Source organism: Sinocyclocheilus grahami, unplaced genomic scaffold (assembly GCF_001515645.1).
Source record: "Sinocyclocheilus grahami isolate Dianchi unplaced genomic scaffold, SAMN03320097.WGS_v1.1 scaffold26.1, whole genome shotgun sequence".
Taxonomy (NCBI): Eukaryota; Metazoa; Chordata; class Actinopteri; order Cypriniformes; family Cyprinidae; genus Sinocyclocheilus; species Sinocyclocheilus grahami.
In genome coordinates, this window is record NW_015505205.1 from 1,451,614 (window position 1) to 1,479,554 (window position 27,941).

Below are 27,941 nucleotides of genomic sequence, written 5' to 3' on the forward strand. Positions count from 1 at the left end.
TATTTGTGTTAGACACTTGTTGGATTTTTTTTTTTTTTCACTTTACGCTCTTAAAAAAAAAAATCTAAATACATGTATTTTTATACTGTAAAGAAATGCATAGAGTGTTAGACACTTGTTGGATTTTTTTTTTTTTCACTTTACGCTCTTAAAAAAAAAAATCTAAATACATGTATTTTTATACTGTAAAGAAATGCATAGATAGATTTGCATCTACAAAATAATTTGCAATAGACTATTTAATTAATTAGAAAATTAAGAACTAGACTTTAGATCAAACATCTTTAAGATCAATAGAATCTTCCAGTCATTCAGGTGTGTCCAAACATTTGGCACTCTCTGTTACATAAATGTGTATTGGAAATGCCGGTATGATAAATTATGATGTGATACATTATTTGCATGTGTGTGGATTCACGACAGAGAGTGTTGTCAGTTCTTGGGAGATGACGTGCTGTCACTGAGGATGCTGCTCTCTCGCGTGGCTCCTTTTGGAGTGCTGTGGACTCTCACCAGCTACCTGTACCTGCAAGGCCTTCGCAGAATCCCTGCCACTGATGCCTGTGCCCTTTTCTGCTGTAGTCGTGCCTTTGTCTTCCTAATATCCTGGATTGTCCTGCGGGATCGCTTTATGGGAGTGCGGGTGAGTCTATGATACATAAATTGATCTATAAAAAGCTTTAATTATGCTTAGTTGCGAATAAGTCTATGGATTTTTACTTTTTATCATAATGTACTTTGTTCTATCTAATCACAGATTGTGGCAGCCATTTTAGCCATTGGGGGCATTGTTATGTTGACATATGCCGATGGTTTCCACAGCTATTCTGTGATAGGCATCTCCCTTGTGGTTGGTTCTGCATCAACAGCAGCTATATACAAAGTAAAATGGGATTACAAAGCACAACAAACACATTTTAGACTGTCATACACCAATGACCTGCTATTTCAGAGATGTTTAAAATGAACATGCAATTATTTTATACTCTTTGTCTGTAGAGAAATCTGTAAGGGTAAATATGTTTCTTCAGGTTCTGTTTAAGCTTGTTCTGGGTAGTGCAAAGCTGGGTGAAGCAGCTGTGTATCTTACTGTCCTTGGTGGAGCTAATTTGGTCTTCATTAGCACTGTACCTCTGATCCTGCTTCTCATGGGGGCCGAGGACTTTGTTTCACCTCGAGATTTGCCATGGCCAAGCATCTGTGGCATGTCCGCTCTTCTGCTGGGTAAGAGGATACAAACTTCTCTTATCTACACAGATTGAATGTGTGCCATGAGAATGAGAGTTCAAGCAACTGATAAAATATCACAATAATCCACAAGTAATCCGCACAAATCCAGTCTATCAGTTAACATCTCCTGAAGTGAAAAGCTATGTGTTTGTAATAAACAAATCCACCATTAATATGTTTAACATCTGACTCTTTTCTTTGGCTGCTCTTTTAGTGTTCAACTTCCTCTTGAATTTTGGTGTTCTGATAACACTTCCTACTCTGATTTCTCTGGGCGTCGTCCTCAGTGTGCCTCTCAATGCTGGTGAGTCATAATAGAGCCACTTGGGGGTTTTTTTGTAAAGATTTATGTTGTTAGAAATTCGTATTTCTTCTGTAATCCACAAAAGGTGATGTTAGGCATTATGTTAACTCTGTTCTTTTCTATACATTAAATGTAAATATTGACCAGGGGTCGTCAAACTTGTGTGTGTGTGTGTGATATTCTTGGAGTTTGACAACCCTTGATCACCATTTACTTCCATTGTATGAAAAAAGTCAGCGTCAACATTCTGTTAAACATTTCCTTTTGTTTTTCACGGAAGAAAGCAAGCCATACAGGTCTGGAACAACATGAGGAGGAGTAAATGATTTTTTAATTATTATTTTACTCCTTTACCCCATAATATAAACTACTGTTATAAATCTTGGCTCATAAAAATGAGAGATGCCTCTGTCTCCTATGCAAACCAAGGCTGCATTTATTTGATCAAAAATACAGTAACAGTAATATTGTAAAATATTAGTACAATTAATTATTAATATTAGTAACAATTAAGATAACCATTTTGTCTTTTAATATATTTTTAAATTTAATTTATTCCTGTGATCTCAAAGCTGAATTTCCAGCAGCCATTACTCCAGTCTTCAGTGTCACATGACCTGTAAAAAATCATTCTAATTATGATAATTTGGTGCTTATGAAACATTTCTTCTTATTAACAGTGTTGAAAACAGTTGTGCTGCCTCATATTTTTGTGGAAACCAACAAACCTATTTTCTCATGATTCTTTGATAATTAGAATTTATTTGAAATAGAAATATTTTATAACATAAATATTGCTACTGTCACTTTTGATACATTTAATGCATCCTGACTTAGTATGAAGCATTAAATTCTTTAAAAAAATGGTACTGTAAATATCAAAGAGTTCATATTATTTGAATGTTCTAGATAGCCCTGTTTACATTAGCATCTTTGAGTTTCAACATGTTGAACTGTAATACCTGAGTGACCACCAAAATCTTTCATACTCCAGTCATAGATCGCTACATGTGTGAGATCCAGCTCAACAGTTTACGCATCATTGCGGTGTCCATCATTTGTTTGGGCTTCCTTTTGCTCTTACTGCCTGAGGACTGGGACCAGTGTCTGCCACAGTTACGATCAATGCTGTACAACCGAGAAGGGCCAGAAGAGAGCGCCAGAGACAAACACTCAGAAACGCTTCACATCAGGCCGAGAGAGGCCAAGAACTGCTACTCCAAAACTACTCCCAGCAACCACTGACTCTACATTTTATATTCATTCCAAAAGCTTCCGACAGGCACCAAATTACTCTCTTCCACATTTATGAGGCAATTTAGATGTACTGCACATCAGCAACTGATTAGATAGATGAAAGTTGCTAGAGACCCATAAAGGAGGGTGCTATAGACCAGAAGATAATTCTATGCAAAGTTTTAGGATTCGATTGGTTCACCTGTTACAGTTGTTGAGTTAATGATGAGCAAGTTTGTGTTTCATTTAAAAGTGCCACTGTGTGAGAGTTTGGAAATGTGTAGATTTGTATATTTCATTGTCGCGTCATGTGTTGAATGAAGTACCTTTGGTATATTGCCAGTATCTCCACTGCTGACACATTGTCACACTCTTCAGCATAACATAATACTTCTGATATGAGCTGTAATCTCACACTGGTTCTCTATACTCTGCATATGTATTTGACAGTGCTGTGGCCTCATATAATCTGAAAGAAAGCCTACACCCATAGATTCCTCAGAATAATATCTTGCATTATATCTCTATCAGTGGCAATACTTGGTTCATATATTCCTGTGGAATTAAGGCTAAATGTAAACCTTTGTAAGGATTTTTGTTACATCTTAATAGCAATAATAAAGAATGAATGTATATCTTATGCGTATTGTAGCATTCCGTTAGATAGATAGATGTACATATATACACAAACACTCATATTTAAAAATTACCATTTAAAAAATAAAAACTATTAATCACCAAGGACACATTACATAAATCAAATATCAAATAAATTCTGTTCTTTTGAATTTTCTAATCAAAGAACCCTGAAAGTAAATGCATCACTGTTTCCACAAAAATGTTATGCAGCACAATAGTTTACATTTTTGAAATGTTACTTGCAACAAATCAGCATATTTTATGATTTCTGAAGGATCATGTGACACTAAAGACTGACATAATGGCTGCTGCGAATTCAGCTTTGCCATCACAAAAATAAATTACATTTCAAAACATTTAAATGATAATATTCCATATTACTCTTTTACTGTATTTTTGTTCAAATAAATACTGCCTTGGTGAGCATAAGATACTTCTTTCAAATACCCATGCATTTATGTTTAATAAATAAAACATACACAATCAGTCATTTGTAATTTTAATAGAAATTTGCTACAGGTTTTGTTTAAATATATAAAAACAATTTCACATAATTTTACACATCACTTCAGAACCATACACAGGGGTTTCATATACAGAATGTGCCTTATAGAAACAGAAAATGTTTTTTAGGACAAAGGATTATTTTAACTCTCCTGTTACATTGGGGTATTAAAAAAATTATTGCAATACAAAGCAAGAATCAGTATGCACAGAAAGAAAGAAAAAAGCACGTAATGACTCCCCTTTTGCAATTAATTAAAAACAAATGTGCTATGCGGAAAGCAATGTTTAAACAATGATATCCAGTGATTTTCATATGACCATAATGCAAAAAAATTATACAATTAGAGACTTTTGACCCTCACAGACATTCTTTATAATAAGTAAAAAAATAAAAGATACTGGCATCAAGAAGATATGCTTTTCTATACATAAAACGGGAAGCTTCATAAAAGACTAAAAAGCACATGATATATTGAATGTCAGTGCACATTTCCTTTTAAGGAAGCTCAACAACCCCCTTTAAGTACTCGTGACTTTTAAAGAAGACTTTAAGTGGTCACAAAAACACAGAGTCTGATGTCCCTTCAGCTGCAGTGGAACCTGTAACCCATCTCTCTTCAAAAACCTGTTTATCCTTCACATGAGGTATGATTTCCAAATTATTTGAAATGTAAAACCTTTTGGATTTATCGAAATTTTGTTCTGCAGAAATAAACATTCAATATATAGATACCAAAGAATAATATCCCTATTTAAATGATGTCTTTCTGAGCTGTTCTAGTGGACCGACGGAAATAGAAATAGACCAGAAGAAGAAGAACAAGTATTAGAAGTGAGAAGAGGAACATAAATGTGACATATCCCTCATAAGGCATCAGCGGCGTGTCTGGAGCTTCAGCGGGGATCATGTTGGTCAGGTTAAGCATGTAACCTAATGTCCAGCCTGCATCACTGTCTCCTATCTGCACATAGAAAGAGGTTGACACAATAATCTCAATAATTTTCCATATTCATTGGCCCCAAAATAAATGTTACTCAATACTTCATTTTGAACAATATATATTGCTTTCTCACTTTATTTTTAACCTACATAAAATCTAACGTCTAACCTGTCTGAATACTTTTAATGAGAAATAATGTAACATTTTTAATTACACCATGCTTACCTTCATAATGAACCTGATGTCTTTCCAGCTGTTGGAGGTGAATTTGTATCCGTCTTCCAGAAGAGTGAGAATGTAGGTTGCTGAGAAGCAGTATTCTGAAAGGTACTTCTCTTTTATGTTGGGATGATTTTCTACAATCTTCACAAGTAAAAAAAGTATAATTTAGACATCATGTTCCAACAAAGGTGCAACCATTTTAAACATCCTTCAAAGACAGTTAATAAAGCATTTGACCTTTTTCCATGGTGTAGAACAGTACGCTGCTAGCTTCTGCTTTGTAGTTGCTAAAGTATCACTTGTCAGATTCAAAAAGTCCATCACAAAGAAGAAAGCTGAAAAGGCCTAGAGAGTCAAATGGCATACGTATTATCACTAGTTATGACTTACAACCAGCCATTCAAATTCTTTCAAATAAACTATGTACTGTACATTGTTTCTTACCCCAAAGTCTCCATAGACAGAAGGCTGGAAAACACCATTGAAAGAGCATCTTGAGTAAGGACAATCGATGGTATTAAAAACTTTTCTGATTGATTGTTGGCACTGAGACCAATTCCCAAGCCCTACATGGAAGAAGGTTTCATTTGCCAGTTTCATTTCTCTCATACAGGGTGTATTGAAGACATTTGGAACGGTCCTGGTGAAGTTATATCCAGGGTGAAAGCAAGGATCTCTTAACTCAATGGGGTCTGTCTTAGGGAAGAAAAAAAAACATTTAAAAATATAAGATACAATTGTATAAGAGTCAAGTGTGGTCTATATCTTTAGATATGCATTAAATAAAAATACAATAGTTAAATTGAATCAAAGCTACAAGAAGCTAAATTATTGTTCCTAACAAATAATGTCTGTCAAATTTAACAATGACAGCAATAATATTTGATTTGCTTTGCAAAGTATGCATCATACAGTATGTGCAGTAAATGCATTAATATACTACTATACACACAAAGCAAAAAGTTGTAAATAAAGAGAAATTGATTATAGGTTTTACAAACAAAAAATTGTATTTCAGTCTTTCTACTTTTTCACATTTAATTTAGTGTTACTTGCTTATTCTTTGTAATTATTTGTGATATTTACTAGAAGTGAAAACTGCACAGTTTTTTTTCAGTGCAATATTGCTTCAATGCACCACTTTATTGTATAGAATAAGTATAAATTCCCATAGACCCCTGGTCTGTACAGCTTCAACTGCAATGACAAGCATACCTTGTCAGCTTTAAGTGTTGACTCTAATTTCTTGCCCATAGAAAGCTTGAGAGCTTGGTCCTTCCCGTAACAGAGAAAGCTGTGGGTGTACAGGTGATAATCGTTTCCGTACAGCCTGAAGTCGATAGAATTGTCATATGATTCAATATTCTGTTGAGGTACGAAGGTTATCTGAGTAGACGCTCCACCCAGGTCCAGAGCTCCAAGCGTCCCTGTGGGCTGCATGATAAACACATATGACAATTGGCCTTTTCACACGGAAACTGTTTCAATAATCATTCTTATACTTAATATGAATTGTACACTGTATATATTCAGCACTGCAATTCTGTGAAAAAGGACTTTTGGGTTAAAAATTACAAATCAAAATGACAAATGTGAAACATTGCTAAATTCAGGTTAAAAACCACCATACCTTTCTCAAGTTTTTGCTCAGGTAATTGACTGTAATCCATCCGAAAGCTCCCTCTTCTTGGCCTGAAATGATACGAGCTCCCTGATAGGAGAAGGGGTAGCTCTTCAGTGAATGTGCTACAGAGTCCAGTACCTTATCTGAGGCTTCTTCATTCTCCATCCTTAAAAAATATTATTATTAGCCTTTACCACTCAACAATTAAATGATAAAACTGTTAATTTATAAATTAGTTAAATAATATACACTACGTTTGAATTGTAATGTTTTTTAAAGAAGTCTCTGCTCATCAAGGCTGCATTTATTTAATCAAAAATACAGTAAAAACACTGTGAAATTTTATTACAGTTTCAAATAACTTTTTTCTACTGTAAAAGGTTTTAAAATGTTATTTATTCCTGTGATGCTACGCTAGCTTAGTTGAGAGTAACAATTTGGTGCTCAAGAAAAGTTTCTTATTATTATTCATGTTGACAACAGTTTTTGATACTTGCATATATATGTTTGTGGAAACCGTGATACCATGCCAAGTTTGGGTTAAGTAAAGTTAAAAAAAAATTATACTTTTATTCATTATGAACACATTCAATTGTTTAAAAGTAAGAGTAAACACATTTTTTATGTTACAAACATTTTGTAGTTCAAATAAATGCTTTGCTTTTGAACATTGTATTCATCAAATAATCCTGAATTTCCTTTTTATATTTTAAAAATATTTTATATTTTTAACACTGATAATAAGAACTATTATTAATAGTTGAGCACCAGTAATAATTGATTCAAATAATGAGAATCAAATGAGCATATTAGAATGAAAGTTAAAAAATCAGTTTGCCATCACAGGAATAAATTATGTTTTAAAATATTTTTAAAATAGAAAATAGTTCTTTTAAAATTGTAATAATACTGTTTTTCATAAAAATATAAGTGAGTATAAGAGACTTCTTTCAAAAATCTTTAAAAATCATTTAAAAAAGTCTTATTCCACACTTTTGACAGGTGATGGACGTCTTTTTCTAATAGTTTTATTCTGAATTATTCTCGGCCACACTATACTCACTATTGGATTCTTGAGAAATTAGAATATTGAGAATTTATTACCTGAGCAGTCTCATGCCTGCTGTGGCTCCCAGGTACACAGGGGTTTCAGGGTGTCTGTGTGCGGGTATTTTCTGCTTGGCCTCCTCCATGCACAACTGCAGAGATGCGCCAGCCCCCTGTGGATTAGCAGAGTAACTAGAGATGCCTTTGCCTACAGGGCAGAAAAACAGAAAGAAGTTTTTCAAGACACTTTGCCTACAGGCTTTTTTCAGTATGCAAAAGTTGTTGGAAATAATGCGGTATGTTTATATAACTTCTACCGGGATAGACAGTTCACCCTAAAGTTACATGTCAGTCATGATTTACTCTTGACTTTCTTTCTTATGTTTTATCAGAATGTTTGAGCTGTTCTACAATGTCAGTGAATGGGGACCAGGAGCTGTCAAGCTGCAAATGGTATCATAATAGTAGTCCATATGACTTACATTTCATTATATACATTTAAAGGGGAGATAACACACAGTTTCACCCAATCTCATGTTAATCTTGAGTACCTATAGAGTAGTACTGCATCCTTTATATCTCCAAAAAGTCTTTAGTTTTATCATATTTATAAAATAAATATACAGCTTTACGATTCTCTCCGGGAAAAGCCGAGCGGAGGGAGCGGACCCGGGACGGAGCTAAATAGTGACAAGCACTTGAGCTCCGACTGCCAACAAAATACAGACATTTGATCAAGCGGCAACCTCCCCCTCTCTCTCGTGAAGCCAACAAGGAAGTGACTTAAACTGTAATTCATCGATTGGCCGCTAGAGGCTGGCTGCAAAAGGGAGTCAATCCCATAGACTCCCCATGTTAAAATGCCCAACTTTACAGCAGAAAAAAACATGTTTACAGCCTGGTTCAAAAAATTATTTTGGTCTATATAGCTATTTTTGCCCTTCATGACAACTGTGAGGGGGGTGCAATTTTTTTTATAACTCATCCGTTTAAATTATATTAAGCCTTAAAATTTTGCATAATTAAGGGCGTGGCCACTTGAGTGACAGGTGGATTGCCGCTGCTGTCACCACCGTCGAGCTAGGTGGGCGTGGTTTCAGCAACCGGCTCCCGCCTCTTTGCCCATTTTCGATTATCTGGGAGTGACGCGCGGTGGCGACAAGATGGCGACAGCCCGCTCCGCCCACTTTGGGCTTCAAAAAGGCTCTTCGGAACTCTACGGGTGACGTCACGGACACTACGTCCATATTTTGATACAGTCTATGCATTTGATGCAGTTTCACTTACCGTCTACAATTCTGAATCATGACCGGGATCTTTTATAGCTCGACCGCTCCATCCTTCAGTATCAAACGATGTGCAAATCCAGCATCGAACTGGGCCTTGCTTATAAAACGTTCGTCAACAACAAACACACTTGTGAAACTCCGTTACTGCTCCAGAAAAACAAACTGCATCCTGCTGTTTACATAACGTTGGGTTCTTTAGGAAGCTGAACAAAGTTATCTTTCCCTTACAACCAAAAACACACTTCTTTGGAGACATTCTTCCCGAGCGAGTCCCGTGCAGCGCTGCTGAATGAAGCTCGCTCTTGCTCTGGTCGATGCGCGCGCTTCCGGGAGAAATGCCCATATAAGGAGTTCCACCCTCGTCTACGTCATGAAGAGCCACGATCGAAAAAAAAAACTCTCTGAAACTTGTATGAACCCGGAAGTAAGATTTTTAGCACAGAAATACTGTGTCATAAATCCAAATGTTTTTTTTTATTTTGTCCATGCTTAGCATGAGAATCCGACTCTTTAACAGTGTAAACAACTCTGAATGCATGAAACAGCATTGTACCCCCCCCCCCCTTTAAAGTCCCCTGAAGCCATACAATAGCTCTTTATTTAATGAAAATCATGCTTGACAGTTGTGATCACTATATGGAAAACAGCAGCTTGGGGATTATGTTAAATATCTAATTTTTGGCTCCACAGATAAGGAAAGTCAGATTTTAAAGACATGGAGGGGTGAGTAAATGATGACAATTTTCTATTTTGAGTGGACAATTCCTTTCACATACTGAAAAAATGAAAAGGAAAAACACTATCCTAAACATGTAACTAGAAGTGTTTCTGTATGCAGATTACGTACCTTGCACGTTACAGGTGTGTTTCTGTCGTACCATGCCAGTGTTGTTCTCCTTCTCGGCTGGCCATTCATAGATAAACACAGAGGTATGGGAGGAACCTGCATCCAGAACTATTCCATACTGTCAAGTGTACAAGGACCATTGCATCAGTGAAATCTGTGCAAATCTAATGTGTAACAATAAATGGTTAAACTTAAAGCGTTAGTCATACTTTGCATTTCTGGTGTAAAGGCTTGTTCTGGATGACAGAAATAGCCACCATGATGATGATCCCCACGATGATAACAGCAGCCAGAAAGATGACCACTGGCCTGTGCCATGGGTTCTTGACTTTTACTTCAAAAAAGAAAAATAAAGAGAGCAGGTTGAAAATTTGCACTTATTTAACAGCTTCGGTACTTTTTGTTTACAGTGTAAGCATTTATGTACTTCATATTTTCCATAACTATATAGCATTTTTAATTACTAACAACAGTACAGGGTGTTTGGATTCAGTGCAAACCGTAAACTGAATCCTTGTGTTTGTTATCTCTAATCTAGTCTAAATAATAATTGTGAAGCAAATTCTAAATATTGTTTGTCTTTTGGCGAGGCTTTTTGTGGTATTAAAAGAATAAATAAAATGCCAACACCTACTGTCAGTTTAACGGAAAAACAAACAGAGCTTGAAAGCATGATGGCACTGTGTATTCTGCTGGGCATTACAGCTGTCTCCCCACTGTGTACACAATAAAGCCTCTAGAAGGCCCTTCATGTGTTTAGGTTTGATGTAGATATTTTACAGATCAGGAGAATTTTCACTTCAGTGAATATCTCTGAATTAAAGAAAATATCCAGTTTATATTTTCTGTGGTCGCAGATGCTGGGATAGGCTCCAGCATTCCCATGTCCCTGTAGGAAATGCTGCTTGGAGAATGGATGGATTTATGGATGGGTAATATTTGGGCTGAATTTTAAGTATAATTTGAATTTTATAAGTGTACCCATGGGAAAAGGGAACATTCTTCCTATGAAGAATGTGAATTTTGTGTTCAGAGTCACCGATGAAATTGTTTTAGTATAAAATGATTTAAAAATGCTATATTATGTGTTTTATTAATGCGTGTTTGTGGAACATTTGTGATGCTATCATTTGATAGTTTAATTTATCAAATTGATACTCAACATTGTACACCAGTGTTTACATAGACTTATAATCATCTTGAAGGGGAGACCAGGGAATGTTGCAGTAATGGGTGAGATGTAACACCATCAGTTTAACCAATCAGAAATGAGCTACAGTTGAGAACTCATTATCAAACAGGACCACCACCCTCCTGAAGTTCACACATATATATAAAAAAAAAATTTGTCTCGATATTTACTTTGTGATCATGTAATTGATATTAAATGACAGAACTGGTATAATCTAAATCAGTATGGTATATAACATTAACACAAGCTCTCTATAGCCTTCATGCATGGTCATTTTTATCCATATTCATATTTAGGATACTATTTTGAATTTTAAAAAATGTAAGTGAAATAAGGGTATAATGGGGTACCATAATTAATTTTAACAAGTAAATCTGATTACCACAACAAATAAAAAATAATGTTTTCAGTTAGCATTTCAGCTCTGATCAAGCATTGTGTCTAATTCACTAATTTATACATCTCCATATTGTTAGTTTCTACTTTATTTTGTAGCATATGGAAATATTATTTCAGGGTTTAAGACACGTAAAAACAGTTACACATCTCCCTTATAGCTAGTTTACTTCTAGTTCTTGCAAGCCCAATCAAGCCACATTTCATTAGGTTTAATGTAAGAAAAGCGGAAAGTATACAGTATATGCAGCAATGAAACATTTAAATCAGCGCGCCTCGTTGCGCTTTTCACCTACCCATCAGGACACGCGCCGGCTTCTCTTACTGGAGAAAACGGTGTGAAAACGGTTGTCGCGGTTAATGTGGCAAGTCCCATCCAACAGAGTATTAATCGATTCCTGCCCAATGAATTACAGCCTAGTCTTGCGAGTTAGTTTCTTTGCAGGGATTTGTTTAAGTAACGATCAGTCACATCTGTGTGCGTAGCTGCGGCTTTGCTTGGCACAAGTGATTTCGCGTTATTTTGGGGAAACACCCTTTGTGCAAGTGGCGCCAGGCTCCCAGTGACGTCACGGGGGGGAGTGAGAGGAATTCCCTGGTGCGCCCGTTTGGGGGGCTGAACCACTTTGGAGAGCCCGTGTGAGCTGCATACAGATCAGCCTCTGGTGCTGAAACTTTTGTCTTTGGCATTCAAGTCAGTGCCATTCAAGTGCCCTGGTCTGAAGACTATAAAATGCATCTTAATGCAATATTTACATTTTATTTCTCAGAATTGCATACTTTTTTTAATGTTTCATTAAAAAGTTAGGGAACTGTCTTCATTAGAGGACACAGTGGATGAAAGATGTGTCCAGTTCATGCAGAAGTTAAACATATATGTCAGAAATGAGATATAGAAATAGGCTAACTCGCGTTTAAATTTAACCACTTTACTACACGCACCGAATTTAAGGCATGTAGCAAGCAGATTTTATTTTCCAGAACAAATAACTCAGCTGTTCTCATAAAGCAATAAACAAAATGACTGAAATGCTAGACTGTTTCTCAAAAGACTTGGAATACAGCGCATGAGACATTTGGAAAACTTTATGACATATGTCATTTTAGCTTGACAGCCCCTATTCCCCATTCCCTTTGAGGGAAAAGAGATCTCCTGGATATTTCGTAAAAATCCACCATTTTTGTTCCACAGTAGTTAATGCTATAATGGTAAGTACATTTTCATTATTTTGTATTATTCCTTAGTAAGAACAGCATGGTTTCCCTTACATGGTAATACAGTACCTATACAGCACACAGGAATTACTGCAATCACACGTGCTCGCACACGCACACTACGGTCACGCAGTTTGCACAAAAAGGTGTTGTCAGCGCTGCCCTGGCGATTGTATGCCCCCCACAGGAAAATAGCATTTGCTGCATGCCGTTAATGCAGTGCATGAAGAGAAGAAATCAGATTTTAGGATAGAGTTCACCTTGTGTGTTCCGTATAGAAGAAGCTCATGCAGGTTTGGGAAAACATGAGGGTTATTTAATGAAGACAGAATATTATTCCTTTGACGCATATGGAAGATACTGTCATCCAGGACAAATTGATCTGTTGTCCTTGTTACAACATATTCCACCCAAATATTTTACTTACTGCATCAGGGTCCTTAATTGTCCTTATACTACGGGGCCGTTGAATGCTTGAATCTGATTGGCTGACGAACGTTCTGAGGCTGCCCTGGCGATTGTATGAGTTAGCCTATAGTGTAGCAACTTAAAGGCTACACATGCCATTTCTCACTAGCGAGGTAATAACAGCGCGGCGAACGTAGTTCCAGGCAGCTCTCCTGACCGCATTACAGGTCCATATCACTTCGCATAGTTAACTGTAATAACGGAGATTAGCATACAGTACCTATACAGCACACAGGAATTACTGCAATCACACGTGCTCGCACACGCACACTACTGTCACGCAGTTTGCACAAAAAGGTGTTGTCAGCGCTGCCTGGCGATTGTATGAGTTAGCCTATATAGTGTAACGTTAGCAACGTAAAGGCTACACATGCCATTTCTCACTAGCGAGGTAATAACAGCGCTGTTTAGAGACGCTGCTGCAGAACACTGTTGAGGGACGAATTCACACAAGCTCTCTCTCTCTTTCTTTCTCTTTCTCTGTGTGTCTCTGTCTCTCTCGCTCTCTTTCTAATAACTTCGTTAATAACTCCATTAGAATGCTATCAACGGCTCAAGCCTCCATTACCAGCTTTAAAAGGACGTTTTGGAGCTAGCAAAAGAGGCGTTGGATGAGATGCGGAAGAAATAATCTACTCACAATAGCGATTTAAGTACAAAAACCGGACGAATCCCTTTAAATATATAATCCGATCGATGTCTTGAGGTGTGGTAACCGTAATATAAACGGAATAATTGACTCCGGGCCGTTGAATTTAGGTTAATAATGCGCATTATTTTTCTAATAATTCAACGGCCCGGAGTCAATGATTCCTTACTTAGATGACTCGAACACTAAAAAATGCTGGGTTATTTTTTAACCCAAAATGCTGGGCTGAGTCTCTTGGGTCATGTTGTTGGGTCATTAACACATTTTAAACACTGTTGGGTAGTTTCAATTTTCCAGGTGTTGAGTTAAACCTGACCTCCGCGCCTTGAAGATGTTTAAATCGCTCCCCTAACTGTCATTTTGACAGGACAACGGGGCATAGCCACTGGTTTCAACTGTTTTAAGGTAATTTTATTTAATGTTTTCATTAATAATTATTTTAAATTGGCAGAATTATGACTTTTTTCGCAGCAACAATACTGTTAAACTTCTACAGGCCATCAATAAGTTATGTTAAATGAGGAACAGTTTATCTCAGGCGGCCGCACATGTAAGTTACTCGCTTAATCGTGTTAAGGTATCTGAGAAGACAGATTAATAGTTTTATTAAGTATCAGACAGTGACGGAAGGCTGAAATATGTGAATATCTGTGAAAATAGAGGAAATAGTCGTCTCTGTCACTGAAAAGCGAATTTAACAAAGTGAGTCAAATAAGTTCAACTAAGTGAATACGACTTTCTGCTCGAATGTAAACGCCTGCAATCGTCCATATCGACATGTAAATCACATACAAATTACGTACAATGTCGTCGGACCGCAGGTCTAAAAGAACCGACGATCCGGTTCAAATAAACCGGTTCATCAATTCTCGAACAAAGTGATTCCCGGGAAGGAGTCGAGTCAGGGCCTCAATACATTTCAAAGTGCGAGTGCCGTAAGCTGCGTTAGTGAGGTGATTTGATGCTTGTGTGGTTTATAAAGTCCTTTTACATACGTAAATAAAGGTTTCTGATAAGTCATATAATTCAAAATGTCGTTTTTTCTTGTCAGAAAAGCACATGGATACATTTGTGTGGATACAGTCTTATCGAGACGTTTAACGGTAAATTCATGTTTATTATACATTTTACAGATTTTACATACATAATTGATTGTCTGTGATAATCAACTAACCCTTGCGTAACTTGATCGCACATATAAATTAGTTTCGTGCTCACAAAAAGGTGTTGTGAGCGCTGCCTGGCGATTGTATGAGTTAGCCTATATAGTGTAACGTTAGCAACGTAAAGGCTACACATGCCATTTCTCACTAGCGAGGTAATAACAGCGCTGTTTAGAGACGCTGCTGCAGAACACTGTTGAGGGACGAATTCACACAAGCTCTCTCTCTCTTTCTTTCTCTTTCTCTGTGTGTCTCTGTCTCTCTCGCTCTCTTTCTAATAACTTCGTTAATAACTCCATTAGAATGCTATCAACGGCTCAAGCCTCCATCACCAGCTTTAAAAGGACGTTTTGGAGCTAGCAAAAGAGGCGTTGGATGAGATGCGGAAGAAATAATCTACTCACAATAGCGATTTAAATACAAAAACCGGACGAATCCCTTTAAATATATAATCCGATCGATGTCTTGAGGTGTGGTAACCGTGATATAAACGGAATAATTGACTCCGGGCCGTTGAATTTAGGTTAATAATGCGCATTATTTTTCTAATAATTCAACGGCCCGGAGTCAATGATTCCTTACTTAGATGACTCGAACACTAAAAAATGCTGGGTTATTTTTTAACCCAAAATGCTGGGCTGAGTCTCTTGGGTCATGTTGTTGGGTCATTAACACATTTTAAACACTGTTGGGTAGTTTCAATTTTCCAGGTGTTGAGTTAAACCTGCTGGGTTGCAACGACCTCCGCGCCTTGAAGATGTTTAAATCGCTCCCCTAACTGTCATTTTGACAGGACAACGGGGCATAGCCACTGGTTTCAACTGTTTTAAGGTAATTTTATTTAATGTTTTCATTAATAATTATTTTAAATTGGCAGAATTATGACTTTTTTCGCAGCAACAATACTGTTAAACTTCTACAGGCCATCAATAAGTTATGTTAAATGAGGAACAGTTTATCTCAGGCGGCCGCACATGTAAGTTACTCGCTTAATCGTGTTAAGGTATCTGAGAAGACAGATTAATAGTTTTATTAAGTATCAGACAGTGACGGAAGGCTGAAATATGTGAATATCTGTGAAAATAGAGGAAATAGTCGTCTCTGTCACTGAAAAGCGAATTTAACAAAGTGAGTCAAATAAGTTCAACTAAGTGAATACGACTTTCTGCTCGAATGTAAACGCCTGCAATCGTCCATATCGACATGTAAATCACATACAAATTACGTACAATGTCGTCGGACCGCAGGTCTAAAAGAACCGACGATCCGGTTCAAATAAACCGGTTCATCAATTCTCGAACAAAGTGATTCCCGGGAAGGAGTCGAGTCAGGGCCTCAATACATTTCAAAGTGCGAGTGCCGTAAGCTGCGTTAGTGAGGTGATTTGATGCTTGTGTGGTTTATAAAGTCCTTTTACATACGTAAATAAAGGTTTTTGATAAGTCATATAATTCAAAATGTCGTTTTTTCTTGTCAGAAAAGCACATGGATACATTTGTGTGGATACAGTCTTATCGAGACGTTTAACGGTAAATTCATGTTTATTATACATTTTACAGATTTTACATACATAATTGATTGTCTGTGATAATCAACTAACCCTTGTGTAACTTGATCGCACATATAAATTAGTTTCGTGCTATAGTTAAAGCTGCACTTTGTAACTTTGTGTTCAGAATGTAACGTTACATAATTTATATAATGAGCGAATATATCATATACCCATTTTTCCAAATGGTGTTTTTGACTTGTCCTGAATCACTTTGGTACACCTATAAGTGTTTATATATGGACTATTTTAAAGCTGCGGAGTAATCCAGTACCTGCGTGACTTGTCATAGAAATGTCTGTGTGTGCCTAATATGCAGTGTGATCTCCCATATCTGTGTGCCAGTGACTGTGCATGTGTGTTTCGATATAGCCAGCATATTAAAGGGTTACTCCACCCCAAAATGAAAATGTTGTCATTAATCACTTACCCCCATGTCGTTCCAAACCCGTAAAAGCTTCCTTCGTCTTCAGAACACAATTTAAGATATTTTGGATGAAAACAATTTAAGATATTTTGGATGAAAGTCCATCTGCCATCAGTGGTTCAATCTGAATTTTATGAAGCGACGAGAATACCATTTTGTACGTGAAGAAAACAAAAATAAGACTTTATTCAACAATTCGTCTCCTCTACTGACTGGAACATCCTATTGATTACACAGTTTGAAAGCACACCTTTCAGCCAATCAGTATAGCATATTCAGCTTCTGTAGACCTACTCATAGGTGAATTTAACTCATAATCATGATGAACTCAATTTCATGATGAACTTCACACAGTTAATTGAATTGAATCATTGCTATTAAAGCAATCTGTATTTTGTTTACTTTATTTTACAGGTTGGAACAAACATGGTGGAATTCCTTAACCGAGTAGAGTCCACAAAACCCCATCCATTTGTCATGGCGATTTGAAATTGCCAGCAGATCTCTCAGGCATTGATCATAATCAATGGACAGGTAAGGATATTCTGGACAATTTTCAAAAGGAATTGCAAATTGTATATATAATTGCATTTTTCCACATGTGGACTCATAAATTGTGACATAGTCCAAACACAATTGAAAATCTTGCAGTGAATTTAACTCATAATCATGATGAATTCAATTTCATGATGAACTTCACACAGTTAATTGAATTGAATCTGCTATTAAAGCAATCTGTATTTTGTTTACTTTATTTTACAGGTTGGAACAAACATGGTGGAATTCCTTAACCGAGTAGAGTCCACAAAACCCCATCCATTTGTCATGGCGATTTGAAATTGCCAGCAGATCTCTCAGGCATTGATCATAATCAATGGACAGGTAAGGATATTCTGGACAATTTTCAAAAGGAATTGCAAATTGTATATATAATTGCATTTTTCCACATGTGGACTCATAAATTGTGACATAGTCCAAACACAATTGAAAATCTTGCATTACCGTTTGCATTTTCGCTCTCGTGAACTCACAGTGACTGCCACATTTCAAATGGAAAAGCAACTGTAACTGTATTTCCCATGTCTTACAAGTAATGAGCCTGTCATATTTAATTAGCAATATTAATTACTACGTCTGCTTTTTCACTCTCTCTGTGCCGTGCATGTAATATGCCAAAACTCAAATGGAATCGCAATTCGTTTAGCATTTGAATTTCAGATGCCTTACACGGAAACCTGTCAATCTGTGTCAGGGGTGAGACTATACTAGGGGGCATGTTTGTATTGGGAGGTGACGTCACTCACAGACGATTGTGCCAAATAAAATAATAAATAATTTTGTCATTTTTACCCTAAATCTCTCACTGTTTGCACTCTGATGCACGTCAGCAAAAAAACATTGCAATTCTACTCTTATTTGCATCTTACCCTATATTCTATTCCTCTTTTCTTGAGGCAGGTGAAAAGCATTTGGTTAATGGTGAATACTGACCAATAGTACCGTTGTGGCTCCCACTGTTAGCAGGGGATAGTCGCTGCATTAGGGGGGAAAACGACGATTATTTATTGTGTAAGGTGCCAAGAATATAGGGAGACTCGTGCACAATTGTCTGTGAGTGACGTCACCTCCCAATACAAATACACCCCATAGTATAGTCCCACCCCTGACACGGATTGACAAGTTTCCATGTGAGGAAATTCAGATGCTAAAGTAATTGCGATTCTATTTGAGTTTGGCAGGTTACATGTGCGACACAGTGAAAAAGCAGACGTGGTAATTAATAACACCCAATGTACTTGTTCTTATGATGCATCTACGCTAACATTAGTCTGTTTCATTTTTATTCCGAGGTCACCGTAGCCACCCGGATCCAGTCAGTATCCAGATCAGATGGTCACTGCAATCATCCGGATCTAGTCTGTATCCAGACCAGATGGTGGATCAGCACGTAGAGATGACCTCGACAGCTCTGAATTTCAGCTGAGACCAGGACATCTAGATGAGCCCCAGAGACGGATCCCCAGACCTCGTCACCTAGACGGCCATCGGCACAAGACCACGGGAACCAGATGAGTCCACTGCACAATCAGACTCTGCTGCAGCCTGGAATTGAACTGCTGGTTCATCTGGCCAGAGGAGAACTGGCCCCCCGACTGAGCCTGGTTTCTCCCAAGGTTTTTTCTCCATTCTGTCACCGATGGCGTTTTTGTTCCTTGACGCTGTTGCCTCTGGCTTGCTTAGTTTGGGAAACTTAATTTCCAGCGATATCGTCGACTTGATTGCACAGATACTATTTGAACTGAACTGAGCTGGACGATAAATCACTGAATCAATGATGAACTGACTTTAACTGAAAATTGAGTGTTTACTGTTGTCCTTTTGCATTATTACACACTATTTTCCTATTTAATACTGTAAAGCTGCTTTGACGCTGTATTTTTGAAATATGACAGGCTCATTACTCATAATACATGGAAAATACAGTTGCAAATGGACTTGCAAATGACAAACAGTAATGCAAGATTTGCAATTGTGTTTGGATTATGTCACAATTTGTCACATGTGGAAAACACAATTGAAAATATAATAATTATATAATTAAATATAAGAATATCCTTCCATAGACAAACTCTACAGCAGAGCACACTGCTCTCAGCTGTAGATCTTTGCTTCAAAGCTTTCTAAAAGTGTTTGACGATAGTTCACTCAAAAATGAAAATTCTGTCATTAATTACTCACCCTGGTCTGAAAGCTCTCGGATTTCATCTAAAATATCTTGTGTTCCAAAGATGAACGAAGGTCTTACGGGTTTGTAACGACATGAGGGTGAGTAATAAATGACAGAATTTTCATTTTTGGGTGAACTATACCTTTAACTACACTAAGCATCTTTAAATGATTTTGCATTCTCTGTCTTTTTCAATTTTAATTGTCAATGTCATTTCACTGTGTATTTAAATAGTTAAACATGTCCAAATGTAATAGTTAAACAGTTAGACAAACACATGTTATTCAGAACTCATTTTCTTATTTGTTGCAACTGTATTTCTACGATTTTTGCATTTGCTGGAAAAAAAAAGAAGAAAATTGCATGTCGTTTGTCATTGGTACAAATTTTAACACATTTGTTAGTGTCAGATGGCTTTAAAAATAAATTTTTAACAGGCTAAATAACCTGTATTCTTCATTATTTATTAATCCATGAGTGTTTTGTAAGCATAGGTGAAATTATGAGAATAACCCAGCAAGAGTAACCCAGAAACACAAAAATGCAAATACATAAATGGTAAAAATGACTATATCTTGGGTTTTCTCAACAACCCAGCCTGCTGGGTTAAAATGTGTAAACCAGCATGAAAACATTGCTGGACACAATGAAAACACTGTTATATAAGAGGGTCTGGAAGATTTTTAAATGTTTTTTAATGATTTTTTTAAAAGTCTCATGTTCACCAAGGCTGCATTCATTTGATCAAAAACGTTTTCTATTGTAATATAGTTTAAAGTGTAATTTATTCCTGTGATGACAAAGCTGAATTCTATATCCATTACTCAAGTCTTCAGCGTCACACAATCCTTCAGAAATTATTCTAATATGCTGTCAATGTTGAAAACAGTTGTGCTGATAGTATTTGTTTGTCGAAACTGTAATATCTTTTTCAGATTCTGTGTTAAATAGACAGTTCAAAAGAACAGCATTTATTTAAAATCCTTTGTAACAATGTACGTACTGAATGCATCCTTGCTGAATAAAAGGATTAACTACTGACCACAAACTTTTGAATGCTAGTGTAGGTATTTTATCTGTTGCTGTCTGTTGTATATTAGAGCTATAATACAATGTTATTTGCAAGGGAACACTGCTGAGTTCTTAAGCAGCAAGAGGCAGTGCTAAATATCCTAACCCACATCAAAATGAAGACATATAGGATATACTATGAGGATATAAGATATAAGATGAAAGATATAAGATACAGGATATAAAATGAAAATATCCAGGCCTGACTGGTTTGTTTATGTAAAAACTGAGCAGACTAAGCAGATTTAAATCTAAACATATGTTATATGTCATATTGCACAATGCGCAGATCAAGATACTGTCTTAGGAGAACAACTGTACAAACATATAAGGCAAATTGAGTCCATAATCCATAATAATGCTCCTTACAGTGGCAAAAGTCCATCCCCCATATTGTCCTCTCAACTGTTTTAGCTTGTAAATGGTGCTTGATCTGTACATATTTCTCTCCCGATTCAGACAAAATGAATTTTTCACTGGAGAAAGCAATATTTTGAATAGCGGACTCATTGCTCAGGCCGGGAGCAATGTTTAAGTTTAAAAACGTCTTAATGATGGATTTGTCTATAACAAACACACAGCTTTTCACTTTACTGGAGTTGTGTTAATAACTTATGAATTATGTTTGGACTGTCATTCTGACGGCACCCATTCACTGCAGAGGATCCATTGGTGAGCAAAAGATGTAATGCTAAATTTCTCAAATCTGATGAAGAAACAAACTCGTTTACACCTTGGATAGCTTGAAAGCAAGTTTTCAGCAAATTTGCATTTTTGGGGGGGTAAACTATTACTTAAAACTCACATCCACGGGGTACAGGTAATTAAAAGAGGAAGGAGGAAGCCCAATGGTTAATTAAATCTTCTGGAATAACCTACAAATTCTGAACAGCCCTGTTTTATTGCTCTGAACACTAAGATTAAAATAGATACATAGTTTCGTTGTTTTTCATGCATGATTTTGCAGTATTCATATTATTTAAAGGAATAATTCTTAATTATTTTATGCAGTAATTTTAAGCCTTGGTTAAAATATAAAGCAGCAGCGCAAACATTTTCATGTAGAAAATGGCTTTTCACTTCTGATCAAGACATCCTACTCTATTTTCCCTTCAGGCCTCTTGGGAATACATTGCTGGACAGTACAGAACATTAGCAGATTGTGAAGAATAACAGCAGGACCACTGTTATATGCTAACAAAATAACATTAAAACAAACAACCAATCAATGGTCTTTTATGGACACTTTATCTTCTGCTCGTTCACTGCATTCTTCCAAACACCAGTCCCAGATAAAATGCATCACCCCTGACCTTTTACTAAATGTCTCTGAGTTTCTGCCAAATGCAAGGCGTTACCATTATACAGTATAGAGAGAGATGGGGCCAAAAACAATCTCCAGCATCAGTGGCATGTCTCCTGCTTTACTTAACCAAACTTCATTATGAAACTAAGTTTCATTTCCTCTTGAGCAAATTTCTCACCCTTTCAGAGGATGTTTGTATAGCAACCTACATGTCTCAGCTGTGAATGTTTTATTGACTGGAACACCAGAGAGACGTCAATGCACACTCATGCTCTCAAGTAAACAGACTTTCTTTCTACCCCAGGTGTTTCTCTAAATTCCTGCATAGATCAGCCATAATTGAGACACTGTCGTCATCTACTAAATCCTTTGAAAGCATAGTACAGCACTGACAGCGTTTAATTGTCTCATCAGCCTGAAGAGTCACTGTAGTCCAAATCCATGACTAAACATGTTACGTCAGGTTTAATGCCTTCTCTGTAACACTCACCTGCACTAACACGCCTCAGGTGCCTGAGTAAGCTTGTATGAGGTAATCCAAGTCAATGTGACACTCTTGAGACATGGTAAATATTGGTACATATCACTTCACACCCTACATAGTGAACTCTGACGGTGGTTCTGGCAACACAATCGTGAGAAAGCAGGATATCAGGGGTGTCAGGTTTTCAAATGTCTTTGGGTTGTTTTGTGTTATCATGAACCAAATAGACAGTAGCTTTTCTTTCAAACAACAAAAGAATGAAATTATATTCTTCATTCAACTATGCTTTAGATTACAAGGAAAATGACTATAAATTCACATCTTTTTTATCTGAAAAAAAAACACAATCTGATATAGTATATACTGTGTTGCTCATGAGCTTGCAGAACTTTTTGAGCCACTGGTACAACATTTAATATAATAATGTGTTTTTCATGTAAAATGTTATTTTAATATAAAACTAAATCTAAAATTACATTTTTATTATTATTGTCATTTTATAAAAGATACATTTTAGTAATATATGATAATTCAATTCGTGAGAAAGCGTGTTATCAAAGGTGTCAGTTTGTAATGTCTTTGGGTGGTTTTGTGTTTTCATGGACAGTAGCTTGTCTTTCAGACAATGAAAGAATGAAATTCTATCCCTCCTTCAAATGTGGATTAGATTACAAAGACAACAACTGTAAATATCCATATGGCTCAAGGAGGTCTGTAGTTATCTGGAGATAGTGTATAAGATGGTTTTGTGATTTTTGATTTTGCTCATGAGCTTGCAGAACATTTTGAGCCAGTGGTACAACATTTACTATAATAATATGAAATATATATACAATCAGACTTTGATAATTGCCTTAATCTTTTAAACAACTGAGAAGTTGAGAAGAGGAAAAAATGAAGAACAAAATGCATATGTAGGCCAGAGTCTGCAATCAGGCTCCTGGAGGGACAACATCCTGCAGAGTTTAGCTCCATCCAGCTTCAACACACTTGCCTGGAATTTTTTAGTAAGTCCGAAAACCTTGATTAGCTTCAAGTGTGTTTCATGAGTTTGCCTGTCCATCCAGTCCTATTGCGATTTATGTGAATAATTATTTATTTCTAAGCCAGGATGTATTAAGTGAAGTGATTGATGCCCATGAGTGTGTCGATGTTTTTAGTTCTAACATTCCAACCGACAGCCAGCCTACAGTATGTTTTTGACAGATGTGATAATATGCATGAGGGGTGAAATGTTCAATTTTTGGGGTATTTTGCTTTTTGTGTAGTTCGTTGTTGGAATTAAGTTGATTTTGTGGCTTTTGAAAATCAGGTTAATTTCTTTTATTTTCTTACCAGGAAAGGAGTGGGGTAAATGATCAAGATGGTGTAATTATTGCATCTAATAGCAGAGGCTAACTAGACAAAGCTAAACATCCCAACCTCGACCCTTTGATATGTCCTCAATGTGTTGCACATATAGCTTTTCTTAACAGACAATGCAGTATGCATGCTAAGCATAAGCAGATTGGATGTTAAACAATATCTGGAAACTAATTCTCAGCTGGTAAGTGTGAATCCCACAAATAGCACCATCAGCCAAAAGTGAGGGGTGTGAATAATACGCCTGATCCAAACTGATGACATCTTACAATATCTCATCATGACAAGTATTTTTGACCATGATGTAGGCTTTTAGCTAGCAGTCATTAAAGATTTACAGTAACAAATGCTTTTCCATTGATTGTTCATTTCCCATTCATCTCTGTGTGTGATGCTTTTTTTAGAATGGTAATAGCATAAATTGTGCCTTTCTTTCCTCTTTGCTATAGTATCTAATAGTGTAAAGTCCATTCGAAAGCAATCAGACTGTTTTATTATGTGTGAGCCAAGAAGCCTCTTTAGATCAATGGGCTTAGGTTGCACATTATGTGGTTCATTCAGTCTTACAGACTGATAAAGACAAGAAATGAGCCAAGAAGTGTTAGATTTAGTGGTTTAGAGAACTTGCACTCATACATAGAAGAGAGATATGTAAAAAAGCTCAATCTTAGTGTTCTTCTTTAGAATTATCGTTTAAGATCTGTGCTTTGAACTTCAAAATAAACAAAGATAATGACGGTAATAGCATAAATTGTGCCTTTCTTTCCTCTTTGCTATAGTATCTAATAGTGTAAAGTCCATTCGAAAGCAATCAGACTGTTTTATTATGTGTGAGCCAAGAAGCCTCTTTAGATCAATGGGCTTAGGTTACACATTATGTGGTTCATTCAGTCTTACAGACTGATAAAGACAAGAAATGAGCCAAGAAGCGTTAGATTTAGTGGTTTAGAGAACTTGCACTCATACTTTCCATAAGAGAGAATATTTTGTCACACCCTTGAAACATGTGCCAGTGTGATCTTGTGGTCAACAGGCTTGTCAGCACAAACACATGTTTGAAGAGGACAGATTCCCAGCAGATGTATTTGAGTCTGTCTTCAACTAACCTTCTAGAGAAGAGAGATATGTAAAAAAGCTCAATCTTAGTGTTCTTCTTTAGAATTATCGTTTAAGATCTGTGCTTTGAACTTCAAAATAAACAAAGATAATGATGTTTTTGTCATAACAGGAAAGGCATAGTTATGACAGCCATTATTTGTTTTAGGAGACAATATGGAGTTATTACTACACATCCTGTACGTGTAATATTCCCCATGCAGTGTATGAAATGAAGTGACCACGTAAAGTGTGATGCATACATTTCAGGATGGTCTTCCCTGAAAGGTTTGTTCTACCAGAAAAGGATGTTTATTTCAACTGCTGTAAGCTGTTTTGAGGTTAGAGGAAGTGAGCTTTGAGTTGTGAAATGACTAATGACTATAGACAGAACATCTCATACTACAAAAAGTATATATTTAAAAAAAGAAAGTACAGATATATTTTATAAATATTTCATAATATTGCAAAAATGGTCAGAAATATATTGCTATATAAATACATTTGCATAAATATCTTTTTAAAGAGATTTGTTTTCTTCAATTATGTCATATTTATTGGCCATTTTTTCAATTTATTTTCAACATAAATACATCTATCCAAAATATGTATATATGCATTAAAGTAAAATGTATTTTTAAGATTGAAAATGGATTTTACCACCCCTGGCAGTCCGATTTGTAATATATTTTGGCTTTTTAAGGTTTAAAATTAATATATTTCCTTAAGCTGCACTGTTTACAACATATACTTACACACTAAAAGTCTGTTAAAATACAGACCAATGAACTGTGTTAAAGGAATAGTTCACCCAAAAATGAAAATTTTGTCATCATTTACTCACCCTCATGTTGTTTCAAACCTGTATAAGTTTATTTATTTTCTTATATTTTAAAGAATTTTGAAGGACCAAACAGTTGTTGGTCCCCGTTGGCTTCCATAGGAAAAGAAATACTATGGAAGTCAATGGGGACCATCAATTATTCGATTACCAGCATTCTTCAAAATATCTTCTTTTATGTTCAACATAAGAAAGAAACTCATACAGGTTTGGAACAACATGAGGGTGAGTAAATGATGACAACATTTTAATTTTTGAGTAAACTATTTCTCAATTTTTAAGGATTTGTTTTGGCACTGGTAAATCTGTTTATTTTTTTTCTAACAGTGTAGGATATTTTTGAAATTTTGAAAACTTTTTTCTTTTGTCATATATGATCCCTCACCCCTACTAAGGCACTTCATTGTATATGTAATAAAAAAAATTATTTAAAAAAAGAGGTACTAGTAATTTTCTGCCAGGACATTGTTAAGTTTACGGATATGGTTCCTAAAACACAGCACAGTGCAACATGTAAGTCAAAAACACATGGGGATAAACACCTGTCAATCAATCAATCAATCAATCAATCAATCAATATGGAAAATTACAGACTTTCCTGTGTGGAACACTTTTAACACTAACACATAATTTTGAGTGACACACAAAAGTAAATTCATCAAAATTAATTATGTAACTAATATCACAGCCAACAAGCTCAAGGAAGCCTGACTGTGAAAGAATTATTAATGTCATCACAATTATAATTAATCTTCGACAACAAGGAACATATTTCCTTTACTGTGGCATCTTTCTTTGCTCAGACATGACCAGCGAAGCCCAAGCACAGCTCTGCATTTCCTGTATTCGAAAATGAGAAATGTTTTATCATAGTTTTCTCATTAATTTCCACTTCACAACCACCCACTCAAATGCATGTCTTCTTTGCTGTTGTGTAAGGTAACACTTGCAATCTGTTTGAGCATGTTAACCCCACTCCTAAACCAGTGACTTTGATTGATTTATTTAAAGCAAACTGTGGAAGCACTGCGTTCTAGAGAGATGCTCCAGGGACACATGAAACATGCTTTTTCCTGGCAATCAAATGGGCCTTGAGCCAAATGCTTGATTAAGCAAGAAAGTTTCATAAGAGTCATTCATTTGAAAGCTGGTGCTTCAGCAGCAGATATAATGCCACAGTTATTTTCATTCATTCATTCAGATATTTTATTTGAAAATTTTTGAAATACACATCAGATTCAGTTAATATCAGAGACTCTGGGAGCTTTTCATATTTCAAAGAGGAGACTTTTTGTTTTATTTGGCAGCAAACTAATCTGACTTGGCCTTAACTTCTAAAACCTGGTGGTTTTGAATTACTGCACTAGTTAATTAGTTAGCAGCAAACAACAGATCTGTAATTTAAAAAAAAAAGCATTGTGAAACTAAAAACCATATGGTTCTTGAACTGTCTGTCTAAAGTTAACACAAACATGCATGGGGACAATCATTTTCAACAGAACCAGACTTTTAAGTTAATCTCCTTTTTAAGAAAGCTTGATTTAGCATAAGAAACATCCAGGAAATCAGATCATTTGGAGTGTTTTTACAGGGATCCTGCATTGTTTTTCTTCTTCCTTCTTTTGTGCACTCCTTTCCAAATTACATCCTGCCCTGCCGTGAACCCAATATGGTGAAGTGTCTGTTCATGTGAGTGAATGTCATAGACTCACCTCCTTGTTCATCCATGAATGCAGCGTCCTATAATCCTCTCTCATATCTGCTGATGCCTCTGGGCACATCATCATTTGCTGATATTTGTAGTATTATGATTTGATGAGACTAAATAACACGCCTGCTGTTTTCAAGAAAATGGGATGTTGTACAAAAACAAGACATTTTTGCAGCATTTTCACTTCCTCAACCAGAGAAACTAAATGACAAACCACTTTTAAGTAGGTGTGTGGGCAAGAGAACAATGATGTCGCAATTTATAAATGTTTTCCTTTTGAATTCTAAGAAACACAGATGCTAGTCTGTCCTCTAGGCATTATTGAAAGAGCAGTGCATGCACAGCTTCCCTGAGATCAGCTGTTGCTAATTAAAGGGATAGTTCACCCAAATTAAAAA

At 36.2% G+C, this 27,941-nt stretch overlaps 2 protein-coding genes across 3 annotated transcripts in view; one reads left to right on the top strand and one right to left on the bottom strand.

Moving 5' to 3' along the window:
* LOC107566839 (putative thiamine transporter SLC35F3) overlaps positions 1 to 3,300 on the top strand; it is a 10,078-nt gene extending 6,778 nt beyond the window's left edge. The window contains exons 3-7 of the mRNA XM_016252399.1: positions 424 to 643; positions 758 to 883; positions 1,032 to 1,224; positions 1,445 to 1,534; positions 2,529 to 3,300. Of these exons, the coding sequence (XP_016107885.1) occupies positions 424 to 643; positions 758 to 883; positions 1,032 to 1,224; positions 1,445 to 1,534; positions 2,529 to 2,779 (880 nt within the window). The 3' untranslated portion in view covers positions 2,780 to 3,300. The remainder of the gene's footprint in view (positions 1 to 423; positions 644 to 757; positions 884 to 1,031; positions 1,225 to 1,444; positions 1,535 to 2,528) is intronic.
* A 626-nt stretch (positions 3,301 to 3,926) lies between these two features.
* Positions 3,927 to 27,587, bottom strand: LOC107566185 (ectonucleoside triphosphate diphosphohydrolase 1-like). Of its 2 annotated transcripts, none has more exons than XM_016251563.1 (10): positions 27,545 to 27,587; positions 10,096 to 10,220; positions 9,887 to 10,004; positions 7,808 to 7,958; positions 6,710 to 6,869; positions 6,295 to 6,513; positions 5,524 to 5,775; positions 5,317 to 5,424; positions 5,083 to 5,220; positions 3,927 to 4,878 (listed from the first exon to the last, which is right to left on the bottom strand). In XM_016251563.1, exons 1-10 carry the CDS (start codon positions 27,558 to 27,560, stop codon positions 4,669 to 4,671), a joined length of 1,497 nt encoding a protein of 498 aa, XP_016107049.1. In that variant the 5' UTR covers positions 27,561 to 27,587; the 3' UTR covers positions 3,927 to 4,668. The 2 variants fall into 2 exon arrangements, with proteins under 2 accessions (XP_016107049.1, XP_016107054.1); XM_016251568.1 differs by lacking the exon at positions 27,545 to 27,587 and adding an exon at positions 11,771 to 11,976.
* Positions 27,588 to 27,941: the final 354 nt, after the last annotated feature.